General features: G+C 39.9%; 1 protein-coding gene and 1 pseudogene across 1 annotated transcript in view; both read right to left on the bottom strand.

Annotated features, from left to right (window-relative positions):
* Positions 1 to 10,273, bottom strand: part of LOC129621918 (adhesion G protein-coupled receptor E2-like) — a 65,222-nt gene extending 54,949 nt beyond the window's left edge. The window contains exon 1 of the mRNA XM_055538958.1: positions 10,243 to 10,273. Within this exon, the coding sequence (XP_055394933.1) occupies positions 10,243 to 10,273 (31 nt within the window). The remainder of the gene's footprint in view (positions 1 to 10,242) is intronic.
* A 1,521-nt stretch (positions 10,274 to 11,794) lies between these two features.
* On the bottom strand, positions 11,795 to 12,649 carry LOC129621878 (protein SET-like; annotated as a pseudogene).
* Between the last annotated feature and the right edge of the window lie 371 nt (positions 12,650 to 13,020).

The following is a 13,020-nucleotide window of genomic DNA, read 5'->3' as shown; positions in this document are numbered from 1 at the left end:
GCTGTACCCACATATTTGGTCTCACACTAGTCTAGATATTGCTGTGAAGGTTTTACATGAACTAGCATTGTTTGGCAGGAAAAATAATTTCTTTCATCTTTATCTTATAGTGGATCATAGTTGATTAACAATGTTGTGTTAGTTTCAGGTGTATAGCAAAGTGATTAAATTACACATATACATATATCTATTCTTTTACAAATTATTTTTGAATTTAGGCTATTACAGAATATTGAGTAGAGTTCCCTGTGCTATGCAATAGGTGCTTGTTGATTATCTATTTTAAATATAGCAGTGGGTACATGTGAATCCCAAACTCCCAATCTATCTCTCATCCCCCACTTCCCCCCTGTAATCATAAGCTTATTTTCTAAGTCAGTGAGTCTGTTTCTGAGTTAACATTTACATCAGTAGACTCTGAATAAAGCACATTACCCTCCATAATTTAGGTGAGCCTCATCCAATCAGTTGAAGGCCTAAGAGGAAAAAGAAAATTGACCTCTTTGAAGAAAAAAGAAAAAAAAGCTTCTGGAGGCCCTCGAACGTGAGATGCAACATCAGGTCATCCTGGGTTTTCAGTGTGCTGCTGGTTCTTGAGATTTTTGGGCTTTTCAACCTCCACAATTTCATGAATCAGTTTCTTAAATAAAATCCTTTCTCATCTCTATAGATTCATCCTATTGGTTCTGTTCCTCTTGAGAACCTGGGCTAATATAGGTGGTAAAATGAGAAATCTTAGTTAAGTTTCACTAGGAATGTATTTCACCAACTTGGGACTTCCCTGGTAGTCCAATGGGCAGGAATCTGCCTGCCAATGCAGGGGACACAAATTCAATTCCTGGTCCAGATGGTCCCATATGCTGCAGAACAACTTAACCCCATGAGCCACAGCCACACACCTAGAGCCCATGCTCTGGAACGAGAAGCCACCAGAGTTTGGAGGAGAATGGGTTCATATAGATGTATGGCTGAGTCCCTTTGCTGCCCACCTGAAAATATCATAACATTGTCAATCAGCTATGAAAAGTAAAAGTGAAAGTCGCTCAGTTGTGTCCGGCTCTTTGAACCCCATGGACTCACAGTCCATGGAATTGTTCAGGCCAGAATAGTAGAGTGGGTAGCCTTTCCCTTCTCCTGGGAATCATCCCAACCTAGGGATCAAACCTAGGTCTCCCACATTGCTTGCCATTCTTTACCAGCTGAACCACAATGGAAGCCCAAGAATATTGGATTAGCTAGCCTATCCCTTATGTAATACAAAGTTTTTTAAAAGAGAGAGTTCGGGGCGGTCCTAAGATGGTGGAGGAATAGGACAGGGAGACCACTTTCTCCCCCACAAATTCATGGAAAGAACATTTGAAGACTGAGCAAATTCCAGAAGACAACTTCTGAATGCTGGCAGAGAACATTAGGCACCAGAAACGCAGCCCATTGTCTCTGAAAAGAGATGGGACAAAATATAAAAGATATGAGAGACAAAAGAGGTAGGGACAGAGATCTGTCCTAGGAAGGGAGTCTTAAAAGAGAGAGAAGTTTCCAAACACCAGGAAACACTCTCACCTGTGGGTCTGTGGCAAGTCTTGGAATCTCAGAGGGCAACATAAGTGGAAGGAAAATAAATAAATACCTACTTAAACCCCACAGATTCCCTGCCTAATGGCAACTTCCAGCAGAAAAGCAGCCCAGATGCTAGCATCCACTGCTAGCAAGCGGGGGCTGGGCAGGGAGGCGAGGGCAGCATTGCTTAGGGTAAGGACCTGGCCTGAATGCCCTGAGGACAATCTGAGGGAACTAACATGAGATATCAACCCAGACTGGGAGAGAGAGAGAGAGAGAGAGAGAGAGAGAGAGAGAGAGAACTATCCTGTGAAAAGCTCTAACCTAAGACACTGCCAGGCCTGTTCACAGAACAAAGGACTGAGGAGAGCTAGCCAGCTGTGGACTGGCCCATCCCCTGTGGGACACAGGCAGGCAGGAGCAGCCAGAGCTGGAAGGGGGCAATCGTGGTTCCAGAGAGGCATCCTCTACCAAACTGAAAGCAGGCTTCATTGCTAACCAAGACTTCTTGGGATTCTGGATGGTTGACATTCACCGAGAGGGTCATAGCCAGAGATCAGCTCCCCAGAAGAGACACACGGCACACCTGAGAAGGTGCGCCCATTGTGCACCCAGAAAACTGAGTGGCTGGGATGGCGGTGGGGATGAGACGCACCCCCCACCTGGGGGTGACACTGCTTGCCAAGCACCTGATCACCTGAGCTGCTTGGACCTGGGAAGGGCACAGAATGCAGGCCCAACCCAGTCTGTGCTTTTGTGGAGTACCTGAGAACCTGAACCTGAGCGGCTTAGGCCTGGGAAGTGCACGCAATCCAGGGCCCGCCTCAGACAGTTCTGGCAGAGCAACCTAGAGCCTGAGAAGTGTAGACCGTGAAAGCACACACGCTGTGAGCAGGGGCAAACCCAGTGTGGCCGAGATACTGCAAGCACTCCCCACACACGCCAGTGATATTTGTTTGCAGTGTTCCTCCCTCCCCATAGCACGACTGAACAAGTGAGCCTAAAAAAGTGACCACCATCGCCCCCTTGTGTCAGGGCAGAAATTAGACACTGAAGAGACCAGCAAACAGAAGAAGCTAAAATAAACAGAGGGAACCACTTTGGAAGTGACAGGTGCAAAAGATTAAAACCTTGTAGTTAGCACCGACTACATAGGAAGGGGCCTATAGATCTTGAGAAGTATAAGCTGGATCAAGGAGCTATCTGAAAATGAATTGACCCCACACTGTCCACAACAGATCCAGAGAAATTCCTAGATATATTTTTACTATTATAATTTTTTAAATTAAAAAAGTTAAAAAATTTTAAGTCTCTATTACTCCTTTAATTTTCATTTTTATAACCTACTATTACCTTGAAAAAAAAAGACCCTATTTTTAAGCAAACTTCACATATATATTTTATTATTTTTGTGACTTTGTTCTGTTTTTTTAATATTGTATTTTTGAGAGTCTAGCCTCTACCCTAGATTTTTAATCTTTGCTTTTCGGTATTTGTTATCAATTTTGTACCTTTAAGAACCCAATCTTTAGTACCCAGTTTTACTTGGGAGCAAGATTACTAGCTTGACTGATCTCTCCCCCTTTTGACTCTCCTTTTTCTTCACCAGGTTGCCTCTATCTCTTCCCTCCCCCTTCTCTTCTCTACCCAACTCTGTGAATCTCTTTGTGTGTTCCAAGCTGTGGAGAACACTTAGGGAACTGATTATTGTCTGGATCTGTCTCTCTCCTTTTGATTCCTCCTTTTATCCTCCTGGCCACCTCTGTCTCCTTTCTCCCTTGTCTCTTCTCTGTGTAACTCCGTGAACGTCTCTAAGCAGTCCAGACTGTGGAGAGCACATAGGGAAATTATTACTAGCTAGATTGCTCTCTCCTCTTTTGATCCCCCATCTTCTTCTCCTGGTCACCTTTATCTCCCTCCTCCCTCTTCTCTTCTCCATGTAACACTGTGAACCTCTCTGGGTGTCCCTCACTGTGGAGAAACTTTTCATCATTAACCAAGATGTTTTATCATTGGTGCTATAGAGATGGAGAAGTCTTGAGGCTGCTGTAAGAATAAGACTGAAAACCAGAGGCAGGAGGCTTAAGTCCAAAAGCTGAGAACACCAGAGAACTCCTGACTCCAGGGAACATTAATTGATAAGAGCTCATCAAAAGCCTCCACCTACACTGAAACCAAGCACCACCCAAGAGCCAACCAGTTCCAGAGCAAGACATACCATGCAAACTCTCCAGCAACACAGGGACATAGCCCTGAGCTTCAATATACAGGCTGCCCAAAGTCACACCAAACCCATAGATATCTCAAAACTCATTACTGGGCACTTCAGTGCACTCCAGAGAGAAGAAATCCAGCTCCATCCACCAGAACACCGACACAAGATTTCCTAACCTAGAAACCTTGACAAGCCACACTTCCAGCCCCACCCACAGCAAGAAACCTCCACAATAAAGAGGAAGCACAAACTGCCAGAATATGGAAAGGCCACCCAAAACAGAGCAATATAAACAAGATGCAAAGGCAGAGAAATACTCAGCAAGTAAAGGAACAGGATAAATGCCCACCAAACCAAACAGAAGAGGAAGAGATAGGATATCTACCTGATAAAGAATTCCGAATGATGATAGTAAAAATGATTCAAAATCTTGAAAACAAAATGGAGTTACAGATAAATAACCTGGAGACAAGGGTTGAAAAGATGCAAGAAATGTTTAACAATGGCCTAGAAGAAATAAAAAAGAGTCAATATATAATGAATAATGCAATAATGAGACCAAAAACACTCTGGAGGGAACCAAAAGTAGAATAATAGAGGCAGAAGATAGGATAAGTGAGGTAGAAGATAGAGTGGTAGAAATAAATGAATCAGAGAGCAAAAAAGAAAAAAGAATTAAAAGAAATGAGGACAATCTCAGAGACCTCGGGGACAATGTTAAATGCCCCAACATTCGAATCATAGGAGTTCCAGAAGAAGAAGATGAAAAGAAAGACCATGAGAAAATACTTGAGGAGATAATGGTTGAAAACGTCCCTAAAATGGGGAAGGAAATAATCACCTAAGTCCAAAAACCCCAGAGAGTCCCAAACAGGATAAACTCAAGGTGAAACACCCCAAGACACATATTAATCAAATTAACAAAGATCAAACACAAAGAACAAATATTAAAAGCAGCAAGGGAAAAACAACAAATAACACACAAGGGGATTCCCATAAGGATAACAGCTGATCTTTCAATAGGATCTCTTCAGGCCAGAAGGGAATGGCAGGACATACTTAAAGTGATGAAAGAGAAAAACCTACAACCCAGATTACTGTACCCAGCAAGGATCTCATTCAAATATGAAGGGGAAATCAAAAGCTTTACAGACAAGCAGAAGCTGAGAGAATTCAGCACCACCAAACCAGCTCTCCAACAAATGTTAAAGGATCTTCTCTAGACAGAAAACACAGAAAAAGTGGATAAACTCGAACCCAAAACAACAAAGTAAATGGCAACGGGATCATACTTATCAATAATTACCTTAAATGTAAATGGGTTGAATGCCCCAACCAAAAGACAAAGACTGGCTGAATGGACACAAAAATAAGACCCCTATATATGCTGTCTACAAGATACCCACCTGTAAACAAGGGAAACATACAGACTGAAAGTGAAGGGTTGAAAAAAGATATTTCATGTAATTGGAGACCAAAAAAAAAGCAGGAGCAGCAATACTCGTATCAGATAAAATAGTCATTGAAATAAAGGCTGTGAAAAGAGACAGAGAAGGATACTACATAATGATCAAAGGATCAATCCAAGAAGAAGATATAACAATTATAAATATATATGCACCCAACATAAGAGCATCACATTATGTAAGGGAAATGCTAACATGCAAAAAGGGGGAAATTAACAATAACACAATAATAGTGGGAGACTTTAATACACCACTCACACCTATGGATAGATCAACTAAACTGAAAATTAACAAGGAAACACAAACTTTAAATTATACAATAGCCAGTTAGACATAACTGATATCTATAGGACATTTCACCCCAAGACAATGAATTTCACCTTTTTCTCAAGTGCACATGGAACCTTCTCCAGGATAGATGACATCCTGGGCCATAAATCTAGCCTTGGTAAATTAAAAAAATTCAATAATTCCAAGCATCTTTTCTGACCACAATGCAGTAAGATTAGATCTCAATTACAGGGGAAAAGCTATTAAAAATTCCAACATATGGAGGCTGAACAACATGCTGCTGAACAACCAACAAATCACAGAAGAAATAAAAGAGAAATCAAAACATGGATAAAAATGAATGAAAATGAAAACACAACAACCCAAAACCTATGGGACACTGTAAAAGCAGTGCTAAGGGGAAGGTTAATAGCAATAATGCTTACCTCAATAAACAAGAAAAAAGTCAAACAAATAACCTAACTTTACACCTAAAGCAACTAGAAAAGGAAGAAATGAAGAACCCCAGGGTTAGTAGAAGGAAAGAGATCTTAAAACCTAAGGCAGAAAGAAATGCAAGAGAAACAAAGGAGACCACAGCAAAAATCCACAAAGCCAAGCTGATTCTTTGAGAAGATAAATACAATTGACAAACCATTAGACAGACTTATCAAGAAACAAAGGGAGAAGAATGAAAACAATAAAATTAAAAAAAAAAAAATTAGAAATGAAAATGGAGAGATCATAACAGACAAGACAAATACAAAGGATCATAAGAGAATACTATCAGCAACTATATGCCAATAGAATGGAAAACTTGGAAGAAATGGACAAATTCTTAGAAAAGCACAACTTTCTAAAACTGAAACATGAAGAAATAGAAAAATCTTAACAGATGCACCACAAGCACGGAAATTGAAACTGTAATCAGAAATCTTCCAGCAAACAAAAGCCCAGGACCAGACGGCTTCACAGCTGAATTCTACCAAAAATTTAGAGAAGGGATAAAGTGAAGAGGAACTAAAAAGCCTCTTGATGAAAGTGAAAGAGGAGTGAAAGAGTTGGCTTAAAGCTCAATATTCAGAAAACGAAGATCATGGCATCTGGTCCCATCACTTCATGGCAAATAGATGGGGAAACAGAGGAAACAGTGTCAGACTTTATGTTTTTGGGCTCCAAAATCACTGCTAATGGTGATTGCAGCTTTGAAATTAAAAGACGCTTACTCCTTGGAAGGAAATTCATGACCAACCTAGATAGCATATTAAAATGCAGAGACATTACTTTGCCAACAAAGGTCCATCTAGTCAAGGCTATGGTTTTTCCAGTGGTCATGCATGGATGTGAGAATTGGACTGTGAAGAAGGCTGAGCACTGAAGAATTGATGCTTTTGAACTATGGTTTTGGAGAAGACTCTTGAGAGTCCCTTGGACTGCAAGGAGATCCAACCAGTCCATTTTAAAGGAGATCAGTCCTGGGTGTTCATTGGAAGGACTGATGCTAAAGCTGAAACTCAAATACTTTGGCCACTTCATGCAAAGAATTGACTCATTGGAAAAGACTCTGATGTTGGGAGGGATTGGGGGCAAGAAGAGAAGGGGACGACAGAGGATGAGATAGCTGGATCGCATTACCGACTCGATGGACGTGAGTTTGAGTGAACTCCAGGAGCTGGTGATGGACAGGGAGGCCTGGCTTGCTGCAATTCATGGGATCACAGTCGGACACGACTGAGCGACTGAACTGAACTGAACTGAACACCTATCCTACTCAAACTCTTCCAGAAAATTGCAGGGGAAGGTACACTTCCAAACTCATTCTATGAGGCCACCATCACCCTAATACAAAAACTTGACAAAGATGCCACAAAAAAGAAAACTACAGGCCAATATCACTGATGAACATAGATGCAAAAATCCTTAACAAAATTCTAGCAATCAGAATCCAACAACATATGAAAAAGATCATACATCATGACCAAGTGGGCTTTATCCCAGGGATGCAAGGATTCTTCAATATCCGCAAATCATTGAATGTAATACACCACATTAACTAATTGTAAGATAAAAATCATATGATTTTCTCAATAGATGCAAAGAAAGCCTTTGACAAAATTCAACATCCATTTATGATAAAAACTCTCCAGAAAACAGGAATAGAAAGAACATACCTCAACATAATAAAAGCTATATATGACAAACCCACACCAAACATTATCCTCAATGGTGAAAAATTGAAAGCATTTCCCCTAAAGTCAGGAAAACAACAAGGGTGCCCACTCTCACCACTACTATTCAACATGGTTTTGATAGTTTTGGCCACAGCAATCAGAGCAGAAAAAGAAATAGAAGGAATCCAAATTGGAAAAGAAGAAGTAAAACTCGCACTGTTTGCAGATGACATGATCCTCTACATAGAGAACCCTAAAGACGCCACCAGAAAATTACTAGAGCTAATCAATGAATATAGTAAATTTTCAGGATATAAAACTAACACACAGAAATCCCTTGCATTCCTATACACTAACAATGAGAAAACAGAAAGAGAAATTAAGGAAACAATTCCATTCACTATTGCAACAAAAAGAACTAAATACTTAGGCATATATCTATCTAAACAAATAAAAGATCTATATATAGAAAACTATAAAACACTGGTGAAAGAAATCAAATAGGATATAAATAGATGGAGAAATAGACCATGTTAATGGATCAGAAGAATCAATATAGTGAAAATGAGTATATTACTCAAAGCAATCTATAGATTCTATGCAATCCCTATCAAGCTACCAACAGTATTTTTCAGAGAACTAGAACAAATAATTTCACAATTTGTATGGAAATACAAAAACCCTCGAATAGCCAAAGCAATCTTGAGAAAGAAGAATGGAACTGGAGGAATCAACTTGCCTGACTTCAAAGCCACAGTCATCAGGACAGAATGGTATTGGCACAAAGACAGAAATATAGATCAATGGAACAAAATAGAAAGCCCAGATATAAATCCACACATATGGACACCTTATCTTTGACAAAGGAGGCAAGAATATACAATGGAGAAAAGACAATCTCTTTAACAAGTGGTGCTGGGAAAACTGGTCAACCACTTGTAAAAGAATGAAACTAGAACACTATCTAACACCATACACAAAAATAAACTCAAAATGGATTAAAGATATGAATGTAAGACCAGAAACTATACAACTCCTAGAGAGAACATAGGCAAAACACTCTCTGACATACATCACAGCAGGATCCTCTATGACCCACCTCCCAGAATATTGGAAATAAAAGCAAAAATAAACAAATGAGGCCTAATTAAAATTAAAAGCTTCTGCAGGACAAAGAATTAATCTCAAAAATATGCAAGCAACTCCTACAGCTCAATTCCAGAAAAATAAATGACCCAATCAAAAAATGGGCCAAAGAACTAAACAGACATCTCTCCAAAGAAGACATACAGATGACTAACAAGCACATGAGAAGATGCTCAACATCACTCATTATCAGAGAAATGCAAATCAAAACCACAATGAGGTACCATTTCATGCCAGTCAGAATGGCTGCTATCCAAAAGTCTATGAGCAATAAATGCTGGAGAGGGAGCAGAGAAAAGGGAACCCTCTTACACTGTTGGTGGGAATCCAGACTAATACAGCTAGTATGGAGAACAGTGGAGATTCCTTAAAAAACTAGAAATAGAACTGCCATATGACCCAGCAATCCCACTGCTGGGCACACACACCGAGGAAACCAGAATTGAAAGAGACACATGTACCACAATGTTCATCACAGCACTGTTTATAATAACCAGGATAAGAAAGCAAACTAGATGCTCATCAGCAGATGAATGGATAAGAAAACTGTGGTACACATACACAATGGAGTATTACTCAGCCATTCAAAAGAATACATTTGAATCAGTTCTAATGAGGTGGATGAAACTGGAGCCTATTATACAGAGTGAAGTAAGTCAGAAAGAAAAACACCAATACAATATACTAACGCATATAAATGGAATTTAGAAAGGTGGTAACGATAACCCGGTATGCGAGACAGAAGAAGAGACACAGATGTATAGAGCAGTCTTTTGGACTCTGTGGGAGAGGTTGAGGGTGGGATGATTTGCGAGAATGGCCTTGAAACATGTATATTATCATATGTGAAATGGATCGCCAGTCCAGGTTCAACGCATGAGACAAGGTGCTCGGGGCTGGTGCACTGGGATGACCCAGAGGGATGGGATGGGGAGGGAGGTGGGAGGCGTGTTCAGGATGTGGAACACATGTACACCCATGGCAGATTCATGTCAATGTATGGCAAAACCACTATAATATTGTAAACTAATTAGCCCCCAATTAATATAAATAAATTTATATTAAAAAAAAAAAGAGGGAGTTGCCAAAAAAATGAGAAGCCCTTGCACTGCAACCAAGAGGAGCCCCCATGCAGGGCAAACAGAGAAAGCCCACATACAACAGCAAGACCCAGCACAACCAAAAATATAAATTAACCAACTAATTAAAAGTTTCACCAAACTTCTCCTTTGAGAACTTAACGTAATTGAGTTAATACCCTTCTTAAATTTCCTTCCCTGCTTTCTTTTGTAAAGATAGTGGGAAAACCAGAAATAAAACAAAAGCTTTTAAAAGTAAAGAACAGAGGAAATTCTCAAACTGGATGGAGTCTCAGACAGCTTTAGTTGTCTAACTCCACTGTTATAATTCTACTTACCTGGAAGCAAACTTAGATACTTGTTTCTCATGGTGCAGAGAGCAGAAAGCCCAGCCACAGAAGATGTCTTATCTTTCTCTGTGTGTGGGGGAGGGACTTCTGGCTTCCAGTGTGACTTCTGCTTTTCATGGGGCTCATCCAGGTGGCGCTAGTGGTAAAGAATCTACCTGCCAAAGCAGGAGACTGAAGAGACATGGGTTTGATAGCTGTGTTGGGAAGATCCCCTGGAGGAGGGCATGGTGATCCACTCCAGTATTCTTGCCTGGAGAATCCTGTGGACAGAGGAGCCTGGCAGGCTATGGCCCATAGGGTCACAAAGAGTTGGAGATGACTGAAGCGACTTAGCGCACACGCATGCTGCTTTTCATTACTTAACAGGAAATCACTGGTCTGGATGTTTCTTCCTCCTGTTTTGCCTGATGATTACTTCTCTGAAATTTCTAAGCATTTGCATAGTATTACTGGTATTTATACTGCAAGACTCTTCAAAAGTGGTTTTTATATTGTTTTGATATATGAAGATCTCCTATATCAAACATGAAGACTCATTTTACTGGTCTTTTTGCATGTATGAGGACCTTGGTTCAGAGTGAATAGAATTATTTATTTGCTATATATTAGCAGATTAAAAATATTTTTGTGTACACATTTAGTTTTATTGTAACTAAGCAACTTGTACACTTTTAACGTTTAAAACTGAGCTTTATCTTTCCTTTCCAGTGAAACAAAAAGAAAAGTTTAAGAATAAACAGGAGCAAAATTACAATAGAGAATTTTGATTGCAAATAAGATCCTACAGGTTCTGCTGATTCTCCCAGCAAGCGGCAGGGCTCAAGTCATCATTAGGAGAGAATTTTATTTTAAAATGTCATCTTAGACTGCAAGAATTTCCATTAAACATCACAATTAAACATGCCAAAGGAGAAGCCATGTTGTCAAAATGCCCACTTAACCCATCCAAACATCTGAAACCCACCCTTTGCTAACCTTCTATAAACCCCATTTTTAAAGTATTTTTTCCTTTTTTAAACAAGAGAAAGTAGACAGATACATGTTGGTAAATGTTAACTGTCCATATTCATATAGAGACATAGTGTACTCTCTGAGCCCAATATACAGAGAAGAGAGGAAAAAAAGCTAGAATTTTATGCACTACTACACAGGGGCCTAGCACCCTCCAGTTTCCAGCAGAGCTAAGGGAGCAGAAGGTTTTTCTTTTTTCCCCACAGAGCATGGTGGTGTTGATTCCGTAAAATTTTTGTTGAGACAGGAAGGGATAAAAATGAATTTGGAACAGAAATGGGTAGAGATTCTTTACTGAAGAATCTAGTATTCTTCTAGTATCACTGAATTCTGCTCAAGGTATTCCCCACCCCCCCACCCCCCAAATAAGTTTTGAACCATGGTATAAAGGGAAAAGAGACTGCAAAAGCAGGGCGACTGAGGACAAGAGGAGAGGAAAAAAAAAAAAAAAAAAAAAAGACTGCTACTTGCTCCCAGGGACTGGAGAAAATAAAAAAAGGTTGGAATCCATCATTGTTCCTTTCATTAGTCATCTATCTTCTTCATCTTCCTCTCCTTCCTCCCCCTCATCTTCTTCACCTTCATTCTCATTCCCTTCTTCATCAGTATCTTCCAATCCTTCATCCTCTTCATCATCGTTGTCTTCTTCTCCTTCCCTTTCCTCATCATCCATGTCAGGAACCAAGTAGTACTGTAATAGATTTGTCAAATATCATCTTTGATGACCTCTCCTAACTCATCTGCACCTGCATCAGAATGATCAGTAAAGCAGATGAAGAAGCTTTCTGGTTCCTGATGCTGTCTCTTCCTGCTGGCTTTATTCTGTGTTTGACCTGATTGTTTCATCAAATCCTTTTCAGATTTCCATTTGATTTCAGTGGATTTGAAGATGGGTCACCACTCTCATTCAGATGAAATTCGTTGGAGAGAATTTTGTTTTCAAAGTAAGGGTGTTCATCAAAGTAAAAATCTATTCTGAAACCTGACTTAATGTTTTCAAATTCTGTCACTTTGACTCTTGTCAAATAATGTAGTGCCTCTTCATCCTCCTCCCCAAGCTGTGCAGGCACTTGTGGATGGTTATCAAATATTCCTACCCCAAATTTTGGGATTTTTGCCATCAATTCTGACCTCTTTTGAAAAAATGGTTGGTGAAGTTTGTTATATTTCTATTCTACTTTCAAAGTCTCCTCACTGGTTTGTTCATTAAGTCTATCTTATTTTGCACTTCATCAATATGTTCAATTGCTTCTTGCTATTCTTTTTCTTCCTTCAGCAAAGTTGAAGAAGCACATGCCTCGTCTGGCCTGGAGGCAGGAGTCGGCCTCACTTTCTTTGGTTTCTTCGCTTGGGGTGGAAGTGAAGACTGGTGTTCGGGGGTCATGTTGGGGGGGGAAAAAAAAAAAAAAAAGAAGCCAAGAATCCTCCCAGGGGAGGAGAGCAGTACTGAAAGCTCAGAGAACTCAGACTTTTTTATTTTTAAGTTTTATTTTGAAGTATAGATTAAGAGGAAGTTGCAAAACAGTACCAAGCAGTCTTGTGTAATCTTCAGTCATTTTCCCACAAAGATTACATTTTAATATAATGATAGTCCAATATTTAAATGAAGAAACTGACATTGGTACGATGTGTGTGTGTAATTCCATGTCATTTTATCACATATGTAGATTCCTGCAACTGTCACTGCAATCAAGATCCGTCAATATTCCATCACCACAAAGATTTCCCTCATGCAACCCCAGCATCCCTAAACCT

The sequence above is a fragment of the Bubalus kerabau genome, chromosome 1 (assembly GCF_029407905.1).
Source record: "Bubalus kerabau isolate K-KA32 ecotype Philippines breed swamp buffalo chromosome 1, PCC_UOA_SB_1v2, whole genome shotgun sequence".
Taxonomy (NCBI): domain Eukaryota; kingdom Metazoa; phylum Chordata; class Mammalia; order Artiodactyla; family Bovidae; genus Bubalus; species Bubalus kerabau.
Note: the sequence above shows the minus strand (reverse complement) of the source record. Positions and strands in the feature narration are given on the sequence as shown.